This window comes from Aegilops tauschii, chromosome 1 (genome assembly GCF_002575655.3).
Source record: "Aegilops tauschii subsp. strangulata cultivar AL8/78 chromosome 1, Aet v6.0, whole genome shotgun sequence".
Taxonomy (NCBI): Eukaryota; Viridiplantae; Streptophyta; class Magnoliopsida; order Poales; family Poaceae; genus Aegilops; species Aegilops tauschii.
Window position 1 is genome coordinate 487,631,602 of NC_053035.3, and position 20,708 is coordinate 487,652,309.

General features: G+C 47.2%; 2 protein-coding genes across 2 annotated transcripts; one reads left to right on the forward strand and one right to left on the reverse strand.

Annotated features, from left to right (window-relative positions):
• Window positions 1-4,615: 4,615 nt before the first annotated feature.
• On the reverse strand, window positions 4,616-9,271 carry LOC109777210 (disease resistance protein Pik-2). Its single transcript, XM_020335850.4, has 3 exons — window positions 8,596-9,271; window positions 8,109-8,504; window positions 4,616-6,753 (listed from the first exon to the last, which is right to left on the reverse strand). Exons 1-3 carry the CDS (start codon window positions 8,994-8,996, stop codon window positions 4,812-4,814), a joined length of 2,739 nt encoding a protein of 912 aa, XP_020191439.1. The 5' UTR covers window positions 8,997-9,271; the 3' UTR covers window positions 4,616-4,811.
• A 2,648-nt stretch (window positions 9,272-11,919) lies between these two features.
• Window positions 11,920-19,706, forward strand: LOC109777219 (uncharacterized). Its single transcript, XM_020335861.1, has 5 exons — window positions 11,920-12,105; window positions 18,251-18,505; window positions 18,589-18,966; window positions 19,056-19,190; window positions 19,323-19,706. Exons 1-5 carry the CDS (start codon window positions 11,920-11,922, stop codon window positions 19,704-19,706), a joined length of 1,338 nt encoding a protein of 445 aa, XP_020191450.1.
• Window positions 19,707-20,708: the final 1,002 nt, after the last annotated feature.

The window sequence follows — 20,708 nt, forward strand, 5'->3', positions numbered from 1 at the left end:
CGACTATATCAACCGTGTTAACAAACGGTTTTGCTTACGGTCTATGAGGGTGCGTAGACACACTCTCCCCTCTCGTTGCTATACATCTTGATAGATCTTGCGTGTGCGTAGAATTTTTTTGTTTTCCATGCAACGTTTCTCAACAGTGGCATCCGAGCCAGGTCTATGCGTAGATGATATGCACGAGTAGAACACAAAGAGTTGTGGGAGGTGATAGTCATACTGCTTACCACCAACGTCTTATTTTGACTCGACGGTATTGTGGGATGAAGCGGCCCGGACCAACCTTACATGTCCACGCACATGAGACCGATTCCACTGACTGACAAACTTATTTTGCATAAAAGGTGGCTAGCGGTGTCTGTTTCTCCTACTTTAGTTGAATCGAATTTGACTACGGCCGAAAGGTTAAAATAGCAAACTTGATAATCACCGTTGTGGTTTTTGCGTAGTTAAGAACAGTTCTTGCTAGAAGCCCATAGCAGCCACGTAAAACTTGCAACAACAAAGTAGAGGACGTCTAACTTGTTTTTGCAGGGCATGTTGTGATGTGATATGGTCAAGATATGATGTGATATATGTTGATGTATGAGATGATCATGTTTCGTAATATTGACAACCGGCAGGGGCCTTAGGGTTGTCTCTTTATTATATGAATTGCAAGCGCCATGTAATTGCTTTACTTTCACTGGTAGAAAACAGGGCTTTGGTACTGGTTCGAGTGGGCCTTTCGTCTCGGTTCTACAACCCGGACAAAATGATCGGGACTAATGCCCATTACTTTTCGTCCCAGTTGACTTACGAATCAGGACCAAAGGGGCTCCACGTGGCCGCTGTGGGCCGCCCAGGCAGGAGGACCTTTGGTAACACCGACCGGGAGAAAAAGGCAGCCACGCGTCAGCAGCTGCCTGGCGCTGGGGTTTTTTTTAAGGGGGGTGGGTTAGGGGTTTTGAAGGGTTTAGGGGTTTCATATTGTGTTAACTAGCTACTACATATAGAGAGAAGTGACCTCTCTTTCTCCGTGCTTGGTCGGCGCTAGCTAGTACATATAGAGAGAACTCGACGCTAGCTAGTAAGCAAATGAAGGAACCATTAATTACACAAGATCGTCATATAGAGAGAAGTGACCTCTCTTTCTCCGTGCTTGGCCGAACAACAAGTTTTCGTATATCTATCTGAAGCTACTACATATATACAATATAACATGTCTTACGATCCCTGACATCATCTACCGAAAATCCATTTGAATTTTCGTATGGTATTCTCCCTTTTCATCTATGACGTAGTCAAGAAAGAATCCCGCCAATTCCTCTTGAATTGCTCGTATGCGATCATGTGGTAGGAGTTCTTCCCGCATCTGCCACATCTAATTTAAAGAATGGGGTCAATACATATATATGAATGAAACTTAACACAATTGATGGTAATAAAATAAAATTGTGAATATTGTTTACGTACTTCAAATTGTTGGTCAGATAAGCCCCGCTCAGAGGTCAAGTGGCGAATGAAATCGCAAACATAGTATCCACATAAATTATGAAGGAAATATGCAAACGTAGCCTCCATTAAGTTAGGTAAAATACGCTCGCTTAAACTCGTTTTTTTTAAGAAGCTTATGGCATAAAAATTCAGTACTAAACATTTTTTGAGGTGGACAGAAACCACATTAAACAATGCTTAATTTACAAGATATGAATGTGTGCTTAATTGGGGCCTGGGTTAATAGATATATTGCTGAGGAGGGATCTCTCTGGAGGAGAGTGGTAGACAGCAAATATAACACCAGAATCCCAAATATACCATGCTGTCATGACAATAACTCATCTCAGTTCTGGAAAAGTTTTATGTGGGCCACGCAGGCTGTTATAGTTAGGTATAAATGGTCGGTAGGGAATGGGAGATTGATTAGATTCTGGGAAGACATTTGGCATGGTAATGCTACCTTGGCTACTCAGTTTTGGGATCTTTACTTCCCGGTGAATGAGAAGAATAAGTCTATTGCTAAATTGGGATGGTCATGAGCTCAAATGTTCGTTTAGGCGAACGTTTACTGATGAGCTTATGATCCAGTGGTTTGATTTGGTCAACATCCTTCAGGTAACTAGATTCGGCCAATAGGAAGATTCCCTTATTTGGCAATATGAAGCTAGTGGAGTTTACTCCACGAAATCTATGTACGCTGTAGTTAATTTTTGGGGGGTGCAGCCCATTTTTCTGCCCGCGGTCTGGAAAATCAGGGTGCCACCAAAAATTCAAGGGTTCCTTTAGCTTTTCTCTCAAAACAAGATTATGACCTGTGATAATCCGAGGAAAAGGGGACTGCCAAAACCCCTAGAATGTGTTCTTTGCTCTGAGATCGAAACGGTTTTTCACCTGCTTTCCGAATGTGTGGTGGCTAGATTGATGTGGAAAGAGGTGGAAAGCTTGTTTAATCTGTCCATCAATAATTTTGAGTCGCTGCCCAGACGGTGGTTATGCGAAAAGAAACATTTACAGCTAAAAGAAACACGGCGCTCCAATCCAGACACCGCTGCGGTTCGCCAAGATCGACTTCGCCACTTATGACGGCACGGAGGATCCCCTCAACTGGCTCAACCAGTGCGACCAGTTCTTCTGCGGGCAGCGCACACTCGCTTCGGAGCGGACCTGGCTTGCCTCTTATCACCTCCGCGGCGCAGCCCAGACCTGGTACTACGCCCTCGAGAAGGACGAGGGCAGCATGCCCCCTTGGGAGCGCTTCCGCGAGCTCTGCCTCCTTCGCTTTGGGCCTCCGGTTCACGGGAGCCGCCTGGCGGAGCTCGGCCGCCTTCCCTTCACCTCCACGGTGCAGGACTACGCCGACCGTTTTCAGGCCCTGGCATGCCATGCATCGGGTGTGACGGCGCAGCAGCGGGCCGACCTCTTTGTCGGTGGACTTCCGAATCACATCCACATGGACGTGGAGCTTCGGGGACCCCAGGATCTCCAGTCGGCCATGTACTACGCCCGCGCGTTCGAGCGTCGCGCGGTGGCCATCCAGCAGGAATCACCGTCCCGGACCGCTGGGTCGCTACCCGGGTCGGATTCCGCGCCGGGTCGGCCTGCGCAGGCTTCTGCGGCACCCCTCGCCGCGACCGCGGCGCGCCCGTTCCGCCGGCTCACCTCAGCCGAGATACTCGAGCGTCGCCGCCAAGGGTTGTGCTTCAACTGCGACGAGCCCTACACGCCCGGCCACGCCTGCCCGCGACTCTTCTACCTGGGTTGCAGACTACATTCCAGAGGACGCCCTCGCTGCCGACCTGGCCGCCCCAGCTGTCGAGAAGGTGTTTGACGCTGGTTGATCGCCTCGAGGAGTTCCGCAAGCGCTTCCCCACCTTACAGCTCGAGGACGAGCTGTTTGTGCAGGCGGGGAGAAGTGTTATGGCCGGTTTAGCTAGGCCCACAAGGCAGTAGTTAGGGGCTTGGCCCACAAGTTATCTTAGGTTAATTCTTATGCAAGTTATCTAGGTTATAAATATAGGCTGTAAGACTCTTTTTGGAATCAAGCAATAAGAAAAATATTATCTCTATTGCCCGGCTCCCAGAGGAGCCGGAACCCTAGCCGCCCCCTGCCTCTTGCGCCGCTGCCGCCATCTTCCTCTCCGGCGACGGCGCCCAGCCGCCGGCGCGCCCGCTCATCGCCTCGCCCTACTCCATCCTTTCCCTACAACCTACGGAGCAGGTCCGGTAAGATCCCTGGTTCTACCGGTGGAACTGTAGAAATGCTTTAGTGTTTAACAAATGCTCTTGCATCTCGATGAAACAGGTGTTTGGCCGAGTCCTGCGATACCTAAAGGACTGGACAAAACGTTTCGGGGATCTTCAAGGGGGAAGGATGCAGGACTTCCAGGAAGCGCTGTGGAAGAAGCTAATCCACTGGAGCTGGAACCAGGGTGAAGAGATGCAAGGAAGGTTTGGGCAATCTGTCGTGGGCTAATGCAATACAGGGAGCTGCACATGGTGGGAGGAGCACTCAGGAGTTTCAACAGAAGAACCCACAAGAGGCGGACTCCATCCATGTTGTATTCTCGGGCTGGTGATGGTCACCCCCCCTGCTGTAAGAGAGTCGATCTCAAAATGTAACCTGGAGTCGCTGTTTCTGTCCTTTTTGATTCTTGGAGTCTGTAGTAGAATTTGTCGTTTAGCTAAATCTGGAGCTGTTATGATGCTGGGTGGAGTAGCCCCCTGCTTTAGAGTTCACTGGTATGTCTTCGTGGTACTCGTGGACTTTTATTTCTCAATGAAATTTGGAGCCGGGGGGAGGCCCCTGATCATCGAAAAAAAACAATGGTTAATCCATGCTTCGGGGATACATTTGCAATGGAGCAAACTCCCTGAGCACGCGCATGCCAACCCGGAGCCCATGCCGCTCACTGAGTGCATGTTCCATCGTTTAGGAACACTTGGCAACATACTAGCTTCAGGGCATGCACTGTCACTTCACTAGACCTCATCACTAACCTATGCATCACAGTACACGCCTGAAACAGCACATACCAAACTAAGCAGTGGAGATAAAGCAAACGCACTGACGGTTGTGTTAGTCAATCTAAGAAAGTCTGTCCACAACAAAACTGCCAGGTGATAAGAAGTGCAATTTTACAAACACCCACACATTTATCCCCATGGAGCTAGCAGTACTCCACGCATAACAACTCACGTCAAGCCAAATGCGTATATTAAGTTTAAGAAGAAGAAAAACTGAAGAAATAAAAGACAAATCTAATCCAAGTAAGTCTCAACACACAATTCACGAATTAGTAGATTGAAAACAATGACTGCAGCTAATTCTATTACAAATTGAGGTGCTGCAGCATACGATCGAGCAAATCCTTCATCATCTGATCTTTTGCGATTCTCCTGACACAGATTTCACGGTCAGGGTTCAATTTGATTACTTTTTCAATGGAACACTCCAGAGCCTTCACCCTGCCTGGAGCTGCTTGAAAACAACTAATTACGATCTCGAGGTGTGCAAGGACTGAAAAATATTCGACACCCAAGTTTGCAAAAAAGTCTAACGCCACCCACATGGGGTCCAAGTCAAAACGGATCCGTCGGAGTGCTGGCACAGCACCTGGTGCAAATGTTAGCCGCAGTCCACCCGGTGACATTGGTTCCTCGAAAGAATGAGGAAACATGGTATCCAAATATTGGAAGTCGAAGAACTTTAGCAGTTTGAATCCATTACTACCCACGGTCAGCTTTTCTTCTTTGATGGCCCATTTAACGCATAGCTGAAGATGGGCCAGAGAAGGCATGCCCATAAGGGCTTGGAGATCCTCTTGATCAAATTCATTGACAATCATGAACAGTTTCACCAGATTCTTGAGAGAGGCTATTCCCCTAGGAACCATTCCAATAGCTGGCTGAATTTTAAGAACCTGGAGGCACGGGTAGGTGCTGCATGGGTTACAGAGCAGACACTTGACCATCACTTCGCCAGTGTGAAGATAGCGAAGGTTGCATTTGCCTGACTCATTTACTTCCTCAGCGAATCTCACAGGGTCGTCAGTTTCGTTGAATTGTAACTCCTCCAAGGCTTGCAGACTCCGGAACCCACTTGCAGGTAATTGTGTTTTATTGCCAACAAACAGGCGTACCAATTTCTGCAACTCCACAACAGTTGATGGCACTCTTAGAAGTGAATAACAGCATCTCAAATCGAGAGTCTCTAAGTGCTGCAGCTTTCCGATTTCAACAGGAAGCTCAGTAATCTTAGAATAGCCAATTCTCAAATACCTCAGCTGACGCGAACTACCTATGTGTTTTACATGCTTGTTTTCCAACGAATCACATCCAAAAAGATCCAACACCCGCAAAGCATGGAAGTCCACAAGATGGGGTACTATCGGCTTATCTGACTCAAACACAGTCAATGAGCGAATATGTATCTTGGTCTCTGTAATTGCCCCAACTGCCCCTTTATGCTCTTTGCCACTAGATTGCATGGACAGACGACGAATCTTGCTTGGAAAAGAATTGCAGATACGTCCATTTAATACAGTGGCAAAATTCTCCTCATCTGATAAAGATATGATAAGGTCAAGCACCATATCATGGACTCGACAATATTTCACAGTACCATCATCATCAATATCAATTGGCTGGATCATATTTCTATTAATAAGTTCATTGATACAGTTCTCTGCTACCTCATCTAGACGTCCCCATCGTCTATCAAGGAATCCTTCAGCCACCCATTTCCATTTCAGTTCTTCACACTTGATCCTGCAGTCCTCTGGATATATACACAAGTACAACAAACAAGTCTTCAGGTGGTGTGGAAGATCCCAGTAACTAAGTAACAATATATCTTTCATCCCTTTTAAGTTCCCATCACTATCAAGCGAAGGACCAGTACCAATGGATTCTTGCAGTCTCTCCCATTCATCCTTCTTATGTGTCTTATTGGAAAGCAAACTTGCAAACGTAATTATAGCCAGTGGTAGACCGCCACATTTTTCTAAGATCCTAGTAGAAACATCTTTCAGTTCAGCGGGACAAGAATCATCTGAGCTGAAAATTCTTTTGAAGAACAATTTCCGAGAAGCAACATCATCTAGAGGTTCCATTTTATAGGGTTGACCACTAGAGTTGGAACAACACCCATTAGCTACATCAGTAATGCGTGTAGTAGTAATTATTCTACTACCATTATTATTCTCAGGAAATGCTGACTTGAGCAATTTCCAATGTTCTTCTTTCCATACATCATCAATAACAATGAAGTACCTGCATCCAAAATTTGTGCATCCTTTAGCATTTTATTTGATATTTTTGGCATAAATATTTCCTAAAGTTTCTTTAAAAAAATATTTCCTGAAGTTTCTAGTAACTCCTTTCTCCATCAATCAATCTTTTTTCGACAAAGGGCGTTTTTATTGACTCATCATGTAGCATCAAGTGATCCAAGCACACAATGAGTACACACCCGACCTCTGCATAATTAGGCACACAACCAACACTACGCGCGCGCGCACACACACACAAGGATCACACTGGAGTAAAGCAAAGTCATGTAAGACCGAAGCTATGCCTACGCGAAGAAAAATGAAAAAAAAGACCCGAAGTAATCAAAACAGCGATCGATGGTTTACAACAACGACCATCAATACCAATCATATTTTGTCAACATATATAATGACTACCAGAAGGATTCTTCAGATGCAACGCCTCTACTCTGGTTATAAATAGTTAAGGCTAAACATGAGTACTGAACAAAACAATGTAGGAGCACCTCTTTTAGGTCAAGATTTGTACTGAAAAATAAATACAGTACTTAGCTGGCAGGAAAATTAGTATTTTGCCCCTTAAAATGTTAACATTTTGCATTCCGGCCCCTGGGAATTTTGGTGTAGCTCCGCCACTGATTAGTTGCTTTATGTTCTAACCCTCTGACTGATATTTGTGCGACAGCGTATTCTTCAGGAGATTATGCAGATCAAGCTAGAGTGTGTGGCTTGGATTCAGTTCGGCACTAGAAGCACTGGCTAGCAATGAGATTTTTTATGGTACATCGTACTACTTCTAGGACCAATGAGTAATTATAATTTGTTAACATGTGTCAAACCTATGTGTCCCCGCTTAAACTTCCAGGCTGATGTGTGTCTAACTTTTATAGAAAGCTAATTCATAATGTTGCCGGGAAGTCTAGTTTGAGGTAAATGCGAAAACAATCTAGATGTTCCAGGAACCGAACATACTCAATACAGCTAGAGTTGGCCATTCGATCTAGGCTGGTTAAGGCTAGCTACTATCTTACAAAAACAATTCTTTCATGTCCTCCAAATATATGGATTAATAAAATAATCAGTTTTGCTAGAACTCATCTAGATGAGATACAATTTGGTCTCATTAACCTTTTATAGCCATTGGATGTGATGCTACAAGATACGGGTGTGCTGACGTGGGTTCTATCTATTCTTGTTTTCCAGGTGAATGAGACCAAATTATATCTCATCTAGATGAGTTCTAGGTACTCCCATAAATAATTACAAAAAAAAACTTTGATTAAAATTAATGCTTGGTACTTTTATAGACGGGGAATAGGTAGATTTAAAACAAATACAAGCACATATACTTGGTACCTCTTTCCGGTCAAGATCTGTTTGATTTTACGGGTTACTTGTTCTTTCTCCCAACTCTGACATTCTTTATACGCATCTCCATCGACCTGAGACAAAATATCCTTCAACAGCTTCACCGGATCAAGAGTGCGTGACACAGACACAGATGCTTGACATTGGAAGGCTCCTCCAATCGTGCGATAGACCTTCATGGCCAGGGTCGTCTTCCCCAACCCTCCAGATCCGACAATCGGCACCACTTTCAGCTCCATACTCTCATCCATCAACAAGGCAGTAATGTGCTTCACTCGGCCATCCATTGCCACCAAGCCATTGACCTCTTCGTGGAGCGTGGTAATCCTCAGGTCTATCTCCACCGTCCTCGTTGCACTATAGTAACTCTCATCAAGCTTGTACCTATAATTTTGCAACAATAAAAGCTTTATTGATCTCAGTTTCACAGCGACATATAGCGTACAAGCGCAAGAGTACTCTCAGGCACATACACCTTTCATTCCGCTCACTCTCCTCCATGACGCGAGCTTTGAGGTCTTTGACGAGATTTGCGATGTCATGTCGTGTCCACATCGTCCTGAGGCGACGCATAGTTCTCTTTATGAACCCTCGCTTGGCGTCTCTGTTGCCAAGCCGGTCCATGAAGCGGTCGATGCAGTCCTCCATCTCATAGCTGAGGTCGCGCAAGCTATCTCTTCTTTTCTTGGTCAGATCGTCGAATTTCTCCATGTCCGCCAGTATGTGCAAAAAGGCCTGAATCCTGTCCAGCTCGCACTTGAGGAACTGGATCTCCTTGCGGACCCGCTTGAGAAGATTGTACTCGTCGCTGAGCAAGGCGGTGAGCTTGCCGAGGAGGGAGTTCATCGCCCCCGTCCCAACGCCCACCCCCGCCATCTCTCTCCGACCCCGTCTCTCCCCGCCGCCGCCTTGACTCTGGATCTGCTCTGCTCTGCTCTCTGGTGAAGAAGCTAGGTTGGCTAACGAGAAGAAGCAGCTGAGTGATTGGTGTTTGGTGAATGGTGAGGGAGGAAGAGGAGCAACGGCGCTGGGCACCAATAATGGAGCACGCTTCCGTTCTGCGGCGCTGCCGTGGGGTGGGGGAGGGAGGCTGGAGAAAGTGTCTGTGAAGGCGCGTGTCGATGGGACTTGTCCTGGCTACCGTCCTTGCTAATTAAGCTAGCTGCTGCACGGTGCACTGTTGCTGTGTGTACGGTGGGACGAACGTGGTGACCGGTGAGTGCCGCCGAGCAGGTCCCACGCGGCATCTCGGGCATACCGATGAAGGTGGTGAGTGCCCATGCACAGACCATTTGGTCTCCAAGCAGGCGCGTGATGAGTGGATCGTTGATTTCGCGCACCGACGGTTTCACAAGATATTGAAGCATTCAGTGTTGCTAAATTTCAATCGACTGAGACTTGAGGGCGGGGCGTCGACCCGTTGGCTGGGCAGCTGGGTAGCTGCTAGCCCATTCGAGTTTGAGTTTCGGCTCGGATGCGCGATGCTCGCGGAGTTGCTCAACGAGGGTTAGCCTTTGGGTTGGTCTTATTTTTTTAATCGATAAGACTTGGTTAGGTCTTATTCGATGTTATATTCATGAGATCTTACATTGAGATATGTGTGATTTTTTTTTTCAACTTTTCTTTTTATATTTTTGCATGTTATGTCACTTAACCGAGACTTGTCTAAAACTCAGTCGATCGAGACCTAGCCACACCTTCGTCATTACATAAGAATTTGAATTCTAGTTTTTTAGATAGTTTGATTCATGGAAAAACAACATGACCATGAGCTTCTTTTTTTCTATCTACATTTTAATATTTCTTTTTTAGCACTAATTTTATTTTGGGTTCTTTTTCAATTTCTTGTTTTCTTTCACAAATAACCGTATAATTTCATACATAATCCATTTATGTTATTTTGGGACCCATTTCGTCCGCCTGCGTCCGTTTGGGTCGGCGCGGACAAAAGTGGAGGCCCAACATACTGACCCAAACTCAAATCGTGTCTGCCTGGCGTCCGCGCCGACCCATTTCCGACCCAAAATTGCGCCTGTAATGCGTCGGCGCGGACGCAAAGCGGACGCGCCGCGCGTCTCCTCGCCATCCGCCGCGTCCCCACCTGGCGGTCACCCAACCGCCACCGGTCGTCTTATTTATGACAACCACCGACAGCGGGCCCACGCATCAGCCTGTGGAAGCGTCCTTTTTTAACCACGCGTGCGGCGGGGTTGGCCTCATCCACTTCTCCCATCCACATCTGGCCCCCACCACTCCCTTTGCTTCCTCGCCGGTGACCGCAAACCCTAGCGCGGCACCCCCGATGCCTCGTCCTCCCGTGCTCCCCTTCCCCCTCCTCCTCCGGCGGCGCCGCGTTTCCGCCTTGGTCGCCGGCGCCTGCACATCCCGGTGCACCAAGCGCGGTGGCACTGGGAGTACACGCAGCCACTGTCGTACCCCGATGTCACGCTGCCGCACCATTGGCATCTGGATCCGCAGCGGATCCCGGTGCCGGGGGTTCCGCGTAGCCAGCGGGCACACGACGACGAGGTGCGCAGGCGCCGCGCGCAGCTCACGCCGGAGCAGTGTCGGCTGCCATAGTACGCCGCCGACTCCCCCAACTGGGAGGCATGGTTCGCCCTCGAACACGAGGAGCAACGGCGCTCAGGTGTCGACGCCGTCCCCCCGCCGTTCCCACCGCCGCCCCCGCAGGTAGACCCGGAGGACGTGGAGGCGGAGGCGGAGTACCAAGCCGCCCTCGAGGAGGACCTGCAGCACGCGCTGGAGGCTAGCCGCCTCGAGGAGGACGCGCACTGGGATGGGATGGAGCAAGCCCTTGCCCTGCCACTGCCATCGTCCAGACCCCGCTCTTCGTGCCGCCACCGCCATCGTCATCGCCCATCCAGCCCAAGCCGGAGCCGGAGCCGACGCGTAAGCGCTCCCCGCCTCCACCCACTTGGCCGGAGGAGGCCTACTCGTGGATAGGCCAGTACCGCGAGTGGGTGTGTGCCTCCCGTCCACTTCGCCGCGACGCCGGAGCAGGAGGAGGCCCACCTCGAGCGCTGGAAGGAGCACTGGCTCCGCCAGGAGCAGGCCGACGGCGAGGAGCAGATGCGGTACGAGGCCATGCTGCAACGTGACGCGGAGGCGCTCCGGCTCGAGGAGGAGGAGGAGGAGCGCGCGGCTGGCCGCAATGCCGCCGCCCCAGCAGACGCCGGAGGAGGCTGCCCTGGCAGCGTACTAGGCGGCGTTCGGGTGGGCTGGCCCTGCTTCGGCCTTCATCGACCTCACCGACGACGGCGGCGTCGACGGCAAGGGCAAGGGCAAGGCCGGCAACGTCTAGGGCAGCATGCGAGGCGGCAGCAGGCGGGTGCAGACTTTTTTTAATGTTTTCTTTAATGTTTATTAGATTTAGGTGGACTTTCGCCCGCGTTTGACCGGCCACTTTATGTTTAATTAAGTTTATTTCATGCAACTTGTTTTTTTTTCACGCCGGCACATTTGGTCGGCCTCCCCGTTGGACGGTCAAGCCGACCCATTTTAAAATGCGGACGCGCATGTCCTCCTGGCCGACCCAAACGGACAAAAAGTTAATAAAGCGCGCGTCCGTTTGGGTCGCCCCGTTGGAGTTGATCTTACGATCGCATGAACAGGCTTTCACTGGGCCTTGGCTGCGCTGTGACTCGTGCCTCATCGCTTTGGGCGGGTTTAGGGTTCTGTTGTGCCGCCGGCTGTTTACACGCTCTCTCAAATCCCCCCCACAGTCCACAGTCCACGCACCCATCCCCTACCAAACCCTCGTCCGTGCGAACCGTCGGCAATGGAGGATGCGGCGCCGACCATCCCTGAAATGCACACTCCCAAGAGGCACGGACCCGTCAGTGTCGACGACCTGCAGGATCCGCCGGCGGGCGGCAGCGCCGGCAGGGACATCGACCACCACCTCGCCGTCATCAGCCGCCTTCCCGCCGCGGTGCTCGGCACCTTCGTCTCCCTCCTCCGCACTGTTAGAATTAATGGGCTAGGCCCATAGCAATTTCTGAAATCTCAAAGCCCATGTGTAAAATGGCAAGTGGTGGTGCTAAGTTTAGTCCCACCCCGGAAGTTGAAGAAGAGTTGGACCTCTTTATATAGTGGGTTCTCTCCACCACTCTAAGTGGTGTGTGAGAAGAGAAAGAGAAAACCACACGCGCGCGCTCGCTCGCCTCGCCTCGCGTGGCGTGGCGAGGCGAGGCGAGGCGAGGCGTACATGCGACATGCGACATGCGCGTGAATGGTCCGCCGAAATCCGGTCCGTCTCCTTGCAGGAGCGCAACTTCCTTTTGCCGTTTTATTTTTATGTCTTGGCAGACAAGTTTTTGATTACTTGTCCGGTAAGTATACGAATTAGAAACCGAGTCGGTTTGGGATTGTGGTCGCGACACAATACCGCCTCTGGTCCTAATATATATACAGCTACCGGTTGCGGCCAGAGACACACCGAAAAACACCTAGGGTTTTGCCTCATCTCACAACTTGCGCCGCCATCGTAGTCTACTCCATCCCAAACGTCGGCGTGCATCGGCGCGTGGGAGAGCAGGTCTCCGGAACCGTTCGTCTTTGTGATCCTGCACCGAGAGAGGACGAATTAGGTTTTTGGGAAGCGCTGTGCGCGACTGCTCAAATTCGTCATCACGGGTCGTCTTCCGTCCAAGTCGGGCGGTGCTACTCATCGTCGTATTCATTGCCGTCAGCAGCAGATCGTCGCCAACATCGTCATCAACACTGTCGCACCCATAATAGCTAACGATCAGTACGTCCAACACCCTCTGTTCATGTCTGTTTCTACAGCTATTGTTACGTGTTTGCTGCTGTTATGCATGTCTTGCTGTTCTTCTAGTTTGCTAGATTATTGCATGCTAGTATCTCTTCTAGTCATGAATTATTTACTGGGATTAATCATGAACTTGCCTAATATTCCAACAATCCAAAAACCTAATTATAGGCAATTTCCTGAGTTAACTATGGCTGGATTCGCTGATGCACTGAGGCCGGATAAGTTTACCGGTGTGCACTTTAAGAGGTGGCAGGTGAAGACCACGCTCTGGCTTACTGCTCTGAAAGTTTTCCACGCTAGTGTTGGTGCTCCAGAGGGAATGACCGACGAAGATCGGAGAAAATTCCAGGAAGCCAATACTATGTTTGTGGGATGTATTCTGAGTGTTCTTGCTGACCGTCTGTGTGATGTGTACATGCACATAAATGACGGAAAGATTCTGTGGGATGCACTGAATGCAAAATTCGGTGCAACAGATGCAGGCAGTGAACTGTACATCATGGAGAGTTTTCATGACTACAAGATGGTGAATAACCGTTCTGTGGTTGAACAAGCTCATGAGATACAGTGCATTGTGAAGAAACTTGAACTCCTTAAATGTGTTCTACCCGACAAATTCGTGGCTGGGTGCATGATTGCAAAGTTGCCTCCTTCATGAAGGAATTTTGCCACAACTCTGAAGCATAAGAGACATGAGATATCAGTTGAAAATCTGATTGCATCTCTTGATGTTGAAGAAAAAGCTCGGGCTAAAGATACTACTGAAAAAGGAGGTGAGGTTCAGCCTACTGCTAACATGGTGCAGAGGTACCCACAGAACAAGAACAAAGGGAAGAACAAACCTGTTTTCAACAAGCCTACCAAGACTACTACCTTCAAGAAGAAGAAGTTCAACAAGGCTGAGCTAGAGTGCTATGCCTGTGGGAAGCCTGGACACTTTTCCAAGGAATGCCCTGAACGTGCAGACCGCAGAGGGAAAACAAGCTCCAAGACTGTCAACATGGTGACCGCTAGCAAAACTGATGGGTATGGTAATTTACCTACTGTGCTTTCAGTATTTCAATCATCTTCGTGGTGGATTGATTCGGGTGCTAACGTTCATGTGTGTGCTGACATCTCCCTGTTTACTTCTTATCAGGTCGCAAGGGATTCTTCCGTCCTAATAGGGAATGGGTCACATGCTTCTGTTCGTGGCATTGGCACGGTGGATCTGAAGTTTACTTCGGGAAAGATCGTGCAACTAAGGAACGTGCAGCATGTCCCTACTATGAACAAGAATCTAGTTAGCGGCTCCCTTCTATGTCGAGATGGATTTAAGGTAGTTTTAGAGTCCAATAAAGTAATCGTGTCAAGATTTGGACAATTTATAGGAAAAGGCTATGAGTGCGGAGGCTTGTTCCACTTTTCTCTTTCAGATTTTTGCAATAAGTCAATAAACCAAATTTGTGCTAGTGTTAACGATGATGCAAGTATTTGGCACTCTCGTTTATGTCATATTAATTTTGGTTTAATGTCTCGGCTATCCAGCATGAGTTTAATTCCGAACTTCACAGTTGCCAAAGGTTCTAAGTGCCATAGTTGTGTGCAATCTAAGCAACCTCGAAAGCCTCATAAGGCTGCCGAGGAGAGAAACTTGGCACCTCTAGAACTCATACATTCTGATCTTTGTGAGATGAATGGTGTGTTGACAAAAGGTGGAAAGAGATATTTCATGACTTTGATTGATGATGCGACTAGATTTTGCTATGTTTATTTGTTGCAAACTAAAGATGAAGCATTAGACTACTTTAAAATCTATAAAGCTGAAGTTGAAAATCAACTAGAGAGAAAGATCAAGCGTCTTAGGTCCGATCGTGGTGGAGAGTATTTTCCAAAAGTTTTTGATGAATTTTGTGAGGAACATGGTATTATTCATGAGAGGACGCCTCCCTATTCACCTCAATCAAATGGAGTGGCCGAGAGGAAAAACCGCACATTGACTGACTTGGTGAATGCCATGTTAGACACTGCTGGTTTATCTAAGGCATGGTGGGGGGAGGCTCTATTGACTTCATGTCATGTCCTGAATAGAGTTCCCAACAATAATAAGGAGAAAACCCCTTATGAGGAGTGGGTTGGGAGAAAACCATCACTTTCTTATTTGCGCACTTGGGGATGTTTGGCAAAGGTCAATATTCCTATTCCTAAGAAACGCAAACTTGGACCAAAGACAGTGGATTGTGTCTTTCTAGGGTATGCTCAACGGAGCATTGCTTATAGGTTTTTAGTGGTAAAATCTGAAGTACCTGATATGCATGTTGATACTATAATGGAATCTCGTGATGCAACATTTTTTGAGAACATATTTCCTATGAAAGATATGCATAGCATTGCTAGATTTTCTTCTGAGATAATTCCTGAATCTAGTACAACTGATGAATATTTCGAACAATCACATGAGGAAGTCCTTGAGAAGGATAACAATGAAATTCCTAGAAGGAACAAGAGACAAAGGAGTGCAAAATCCTTTGGTGATGATTTCATTGTATACCTTGTGGACGACACACCCAAGACGATTGCAGAAGCATATGCATCTCCGGATGTAGATGATTGGAAAGAAGCTGTTCATAATGAGATGGACTCAATTCTTTCTAATGGAACTTGGGAACTAACTGATAGACCATATGGTTGTAAACCTGTGGGCTGTAAGTGGGTGTTCAAAAAGAAGCTAAAGCCTGATGGTACTATTGATAAGTACAAGGCGCGGCTAGTGGCCAAGGGCTACACTCAGAAAGAAGGCGAAGATTACTTTGACACCTATTCACCCGTTGCTAGAATGACCACCATTCGAGTGTTACTTTCCTTGGCTGCCTCTTATGGTCTTATCATTCATCAAATGGATGTAAAGACAGCTTTTCTCAATGGAGAGTTGGAAGAGGAGATCTATATGGATCAGCCTGACGGGTTTGTGGTTAAGGGTGAAGAGAGAAAGGTGTGCAAGTTGTTAAAATCTTTGTATGGTCTGAAACAGGCACCTAAGCAATGGCATGAGAAGTTTGAAAGAACTCTGACTTCGGCACGATTTGTCATTAACGAGGCTGATAGGTGTGTTTACTATCGCCATGGTGGGGCAATAGTGTCATATTATGTTTGTATGTGGACGACATACTGATCTTTGGTACAAACATTAATGCAATTAATGAGGTCAAGTCTTTTCTATCAAAAAGTTTTGACATGAAAGATCTGGGAGAAGCCGATGTAATTCTAAACATCAAACTTATTAAGGATGAGAGTGGGATTACATTAACGCAATCTCACTATATTGAGAAGGTCTTGAACCGATTCGGTTTTATGGATAGCAAGCCTTCTCCAACACCTTATGATCCCAGCGTGACACTCAGAAAGAACAAGAAAGAAACGAGAGATCAATTAAGATACTCTCAAATTGTCGGTTCACTCATGTACTTAGCTAGCGCTACAAGACCAGATATCTCTTTTGCTGTGAGCAAACTGAGTAGGTTCATGTCCAACCCGGGTGATGATCATTGGCATGCACTAGAAAGGGTCTTGCGCTATCTGAGAGGTACTATGAGTTACGGAATTACTTATTCAGGGCATCCTGCTGTGCTAGAAGGATATAGTGATTCAAATTGGATCTCCGATGTTGATGTACTTTACGCAACAAGTGGGTATGTATTTACTCATGGTGGTGGCGCAGTGTCATGGAGGTCTTGCAAGCAAACCATATTGACGAGGTCAACTATGGAAGCAGAATTAACTGCTTTGGACACAGCTACTGTTGAGGCAGAATGGCTGCGTGAGCTCTTGATGGACTTGCCGGTTGTTGAAAAACCTGTACCGGCTATTCTTATGAATTGTGATAACCAAACGGTTATCGCTAAAGTGAACAATTCTAAAGATAATGCAAAGTCATCAAGACACGTGAAAAGACGTTTGAAGTCTGTCAGGAAGTTGAGAAACTCCGGAGTAATAACTGTTACGTATATACAAACAGACAAAAACCTGGCAGATCCCTTTACAAAGGGACTATCACGAAATGTGATAGATATTGCATCGAGGGAGATGGGTATGCGACCCATAGATGTTACACCATAGTAGTAACCCAACCTTTGTGATCGGAGATCCCGTGAATTATGATCTGGGAAGAACAATCTATTGGTTAACTGAGGAGAGTAATAACTTATGATCGTCTCCAAGTGAAGATGCAAAACTCTCAGAGCTGTAAGGCTCAGATCTGTAAGGCAGGTTGGCAACATGCCTTAATGTGGTTCTATTGGCTATAATTAGCAAAGATGCTGTCCTACAGAGCAGTCTTGAAAGAACACACCTATATGAGTTCTGACTGTAAACGTCGCAGTCTATGAGATTTGGGTGATCTCTAGTAAGCTCACGAAGAGACCAGGGAGTATGACGTATAAGCTCCAAACCGCGGGGTAGCCTACTGGCGGTCAGGTACTGGTTAAGACTTTGAGTGAAACCTGTTCACACAAAACTAGCAATTCAAGGCATAGTCCATTGTCAAGTTGTGAATGGATGTAGCTTAAAGTTCTAGGCAGAAGTTCAACTTAACAATCTCTGCTGAAACACTGGTATATTAAACAAGTGGTGAGAGAAGGCAAATCTCTAAATGGGTATTTGAGATCTGGTGGGGGATTGTTAGAATTAATGGGCTAGGCCCATAGCAATTTCTGAAATCTCAAAGCCCATGTGTAAAATGGCAAGTGGTGGTGCTAAGTTTAGTCCCACCCCGGAAGTTGAAGAAGAGTTGGACCTCTTTATATAGTGGGTTCTCTCCACCACTCTAAGTGGTGTGTGAGAAGAGAAAGAGAAAACCACACGCGCGCGCTCGCTCGCCTGGCCGGGCCGTGGCGTGGCGTGGCGCGCCGCCATCGTAGTCTACTCCATCCCAAACGCCGGCGTGCATCGGCGCGTGGGAGAGCAGGCTCCGGAACCGTTCGTCTTTGTGATCCTGCACCGGGAGAGGACGAATTAGGTTTTTGGGAAGCGCTGTGCGCGACTGCTCAAATTCGTCATCACGGGCCGTCTTCCGTCCAAGTCGGGCAGTGCTACTCATCGTCGTATTCATTGCCGTCAGCAGCAGATCGTCGCCAACATCGTCATCAACACTGTCGCACCCATAATAGCTAACGATCAGTACGTCCAACACCCTCTGTTCATGTCTGTTTCTACAGCTATTGTTACGTGTTTGCTGCTGTTATGCATGTCTTGCTGTTCTTCTAGTTTGCTAGATTATTGCATGCTAGTATCTCTTCTAGTCATAAATTATTTACTGGGATTAATTATGAACTTGCCTAATATTCCAACACGCACCAAGGACGGCGCCCGCACGCAGGCCCTCTCCCGCCGCTGGCGCCCCCTCTGGCGCTCCTCCGACGCGCCGCTCAACCTCGTGGCGGATCGTGCCCTCTCACGCGACGATTCGCGCGCCGCGCTGGTCTCCAGGATCCTCTCCGAACACCCCGGCCCGGCACGCCGCTTCTCGCTCCACCTCCTCTTCTCCCCCGACAACCTGGACGAGGTCGACGGCTGGTTCCGCTCCGGCTCCCTCACTGGCCTCCAAGACCTCGAGGTCATCAACCTGGAGAAGCACCAGTACTACCCGCAGTCACGGCACTCGCTGACCCGCTTCACGCCCACACTGCACGTGCTCAGCCTCGGTGGCTGCCGAGCTTCCCGCACCTCAAACAGCTCATCCTCTTTGACGTCGACATCTTGGAGCAATCTCTGCAAAGCATGATCTCTGGCTGCGCTGTTCTGCAAAGTGTCTCGCTGCACAACATGGGCTTTGGTCGCCTTTGCATCAGCTCGCCGACGCACAGGGGCATCGGCTTCTATGCTCCTTGTGTGAAAGGTGTCGTCGCCTTCCAGGAGCTGGTCATTGACGACGCCCCTTGCCTTGAGAGATTGTTACCAATTTATCCAGACTCTAGTCCGGCGACCATACGAGTGATCCAGGCTCCTAAACTGGAGATACTTGGCTTCTTGTCTGAACACATATCTACACTCCACCTTGGAACCACAGTCTTTCAGGTAGCGGCAAGGACAAGGACAATCGTGCATTCAACATTCCTCTAGGCATGCTATTATTCTTACATTGCACTTGTTTTGTTTTTCCCCAGAAGATGATTGCTGTCAGCTTGACAACCAAAATACACTCAATGAAGATTTTGGTTCTTGACTCTATTGGCCCTAATCTGAGTGTGGTTGTTGACTTCTTGAAGTGCTTCCCCTGCTTGGAGAAGCTCTATGTCATTGTGAGTACTCATATTTATTGCTAGAAATGTCAAAACAGCATTGGTTCAGAATTGCGATCTAGTGAACTACTAGTATTTAGCTGCAAATTTGTTAACAACTATCTTTATATCATATGTTTTTCCTATCCCCAGTTGAATCGGCACAAGGATGTAAATTATGTGTGGAAGCATGGTCCATTGGATCCAGTTCGATGCCTTGAGCTCCATCTAAAAGAAGTGGTGTTGAAGAATTACAATGGTGACAGGAGGGCATTTACTAACCTTGCTAAGTTCTTTATTTTGAATGCAAAAGTGCTGAAAGAAATGGAAATCGGATTCTTTCAAATTGGCAACGAAGAATGGGTTTGTTGTCAACATAGGCAGCTACAAGTTGAGAATAGAGCTTCTCAAGACGCTCGAATTGAACTAAAAGATGATATGGACCTGAAATTCACTAACCATGTGCATACCCATAATTTGTCAATTGCTGATCCCTTTGACAGATCCTTGTGTGGATGCTCCAAGTGTGTTAGGTAGCCCTTCTGAAGATTGTGTCACCCTCTGTCCAAAGCCAAAAGAACGTGTCCGCCCTTGCTTGTCTGTGTTGTCACACCCTTATGCCGCTCAGCAGAATGGTCTACTCACTTCAGGAATAGTATTGATTTGTACCGACTCTGGAGCAACCCAGGACTGAGGAGGTGGTGACCGGGCCAAAGATTAAAATTGATTTTGCAAATGTACAAGACCCTTGAATGTTACTAGTTTTTGTGTGTTGTGCTTAGTTTGTACTTGTTTCTACTGCTCAAAGTCGTATTGTAAGCTCAGACCATGTGTAGGCTACAAGCCTACAACTAATATATTTGTGTCTCTAGCTCTTGCTTTGATGACAAAAGATAGCCTTGTATTTCATTGTTTAAAAGATAGCAGTGTAAAGTTTATTGCTGGCATGCAATTCATTACAACTTTGTTAGCAGGTCATTGAGACCACCTGCAGACTACAACTAATATCCGCAACCTTGTCTGCTAGTTTAGTCAAGAATGTATGGTTGGTTCACAGAATTCATTTCTTTCACAGATTTGAAATTTGAAATCTTACGTTTATACCATTCTTCTATTCTCATAAAAGAAAACCAAGTAAAATTTACATTATATTTTCCTGTGTTAAATTTAAGGTGGATTTAAAAGGTATACTCTGTATTTTTATGGTTTCATGACCTCATTCTGTCAGAAATTGCTATATTTACATGGTGTGAATCGATAACATGGACCAATTAGTTATTGTGTTTAGACGATTGATTCCGCTGTTTTTTTTATACCCATCCATTTGTTTGTTGACATAGCACATAAAGATTGCCTGGTGGGGTTCACACTCATCCAGGGGATGATTCTGGCTATGGATTATCAAATGATGAAAGTTACGAAGAAAGCAGCTTATCAAGCGATGAAGTAGTAAATTTATTTTTTCTTGCTTTTATGTGGTTGCCGTACTTTAATTGGCTTGTTCAGGAAAGAGATGCTTCTCCTTTTTTCCCCGTTCTC

Bases quoted from the DNA above. Each gene is read 5' to 3' on its own strand.
- LOC109777210 (XM_020335850.4), bottom strand. From the start codon at position 8,996: ATGGCGGGGGTGGGCGTTGGGACGGGGGCGATGAACTCCCTCCTCGGC. The intron at 8,505-8,595 runs GTGTATGTGCCT...GCAAAATTATAG, and splicing joins GAGAGTGAGCGGAATGAAAG to GTACAAGCTTGATGAGAGTT. The intron at 6,754-8,108 runs GTACCAAGTATA...TTTTGGATGCAG, and splicing joins CAGATCTTGACCGGAAAGAG to GTACTTCATTGTTATTGATG.
- LOC109777219 (XM_020335861.1), top strand. From the start codon at position 11,920: ATGGAGGATGCGGCGCCGACCATCCCTGAAATGCACACTCCCAAGAGG. The intron at 12,106-18,250 runs GTTAGAATTAAT...ACACGCACCAAG, and splicing joins TCGTCTCCCTCCTCCGCACT to GACGGCGCCCGCACGCAGGC. The intron at 19,191-19,322 runs GTGAGTACTCAT...TCCTATCCCCAG, and splicing joins TGGAGAAGCTCTATGTCATT to TTGAATCGGCACAAGGATGT.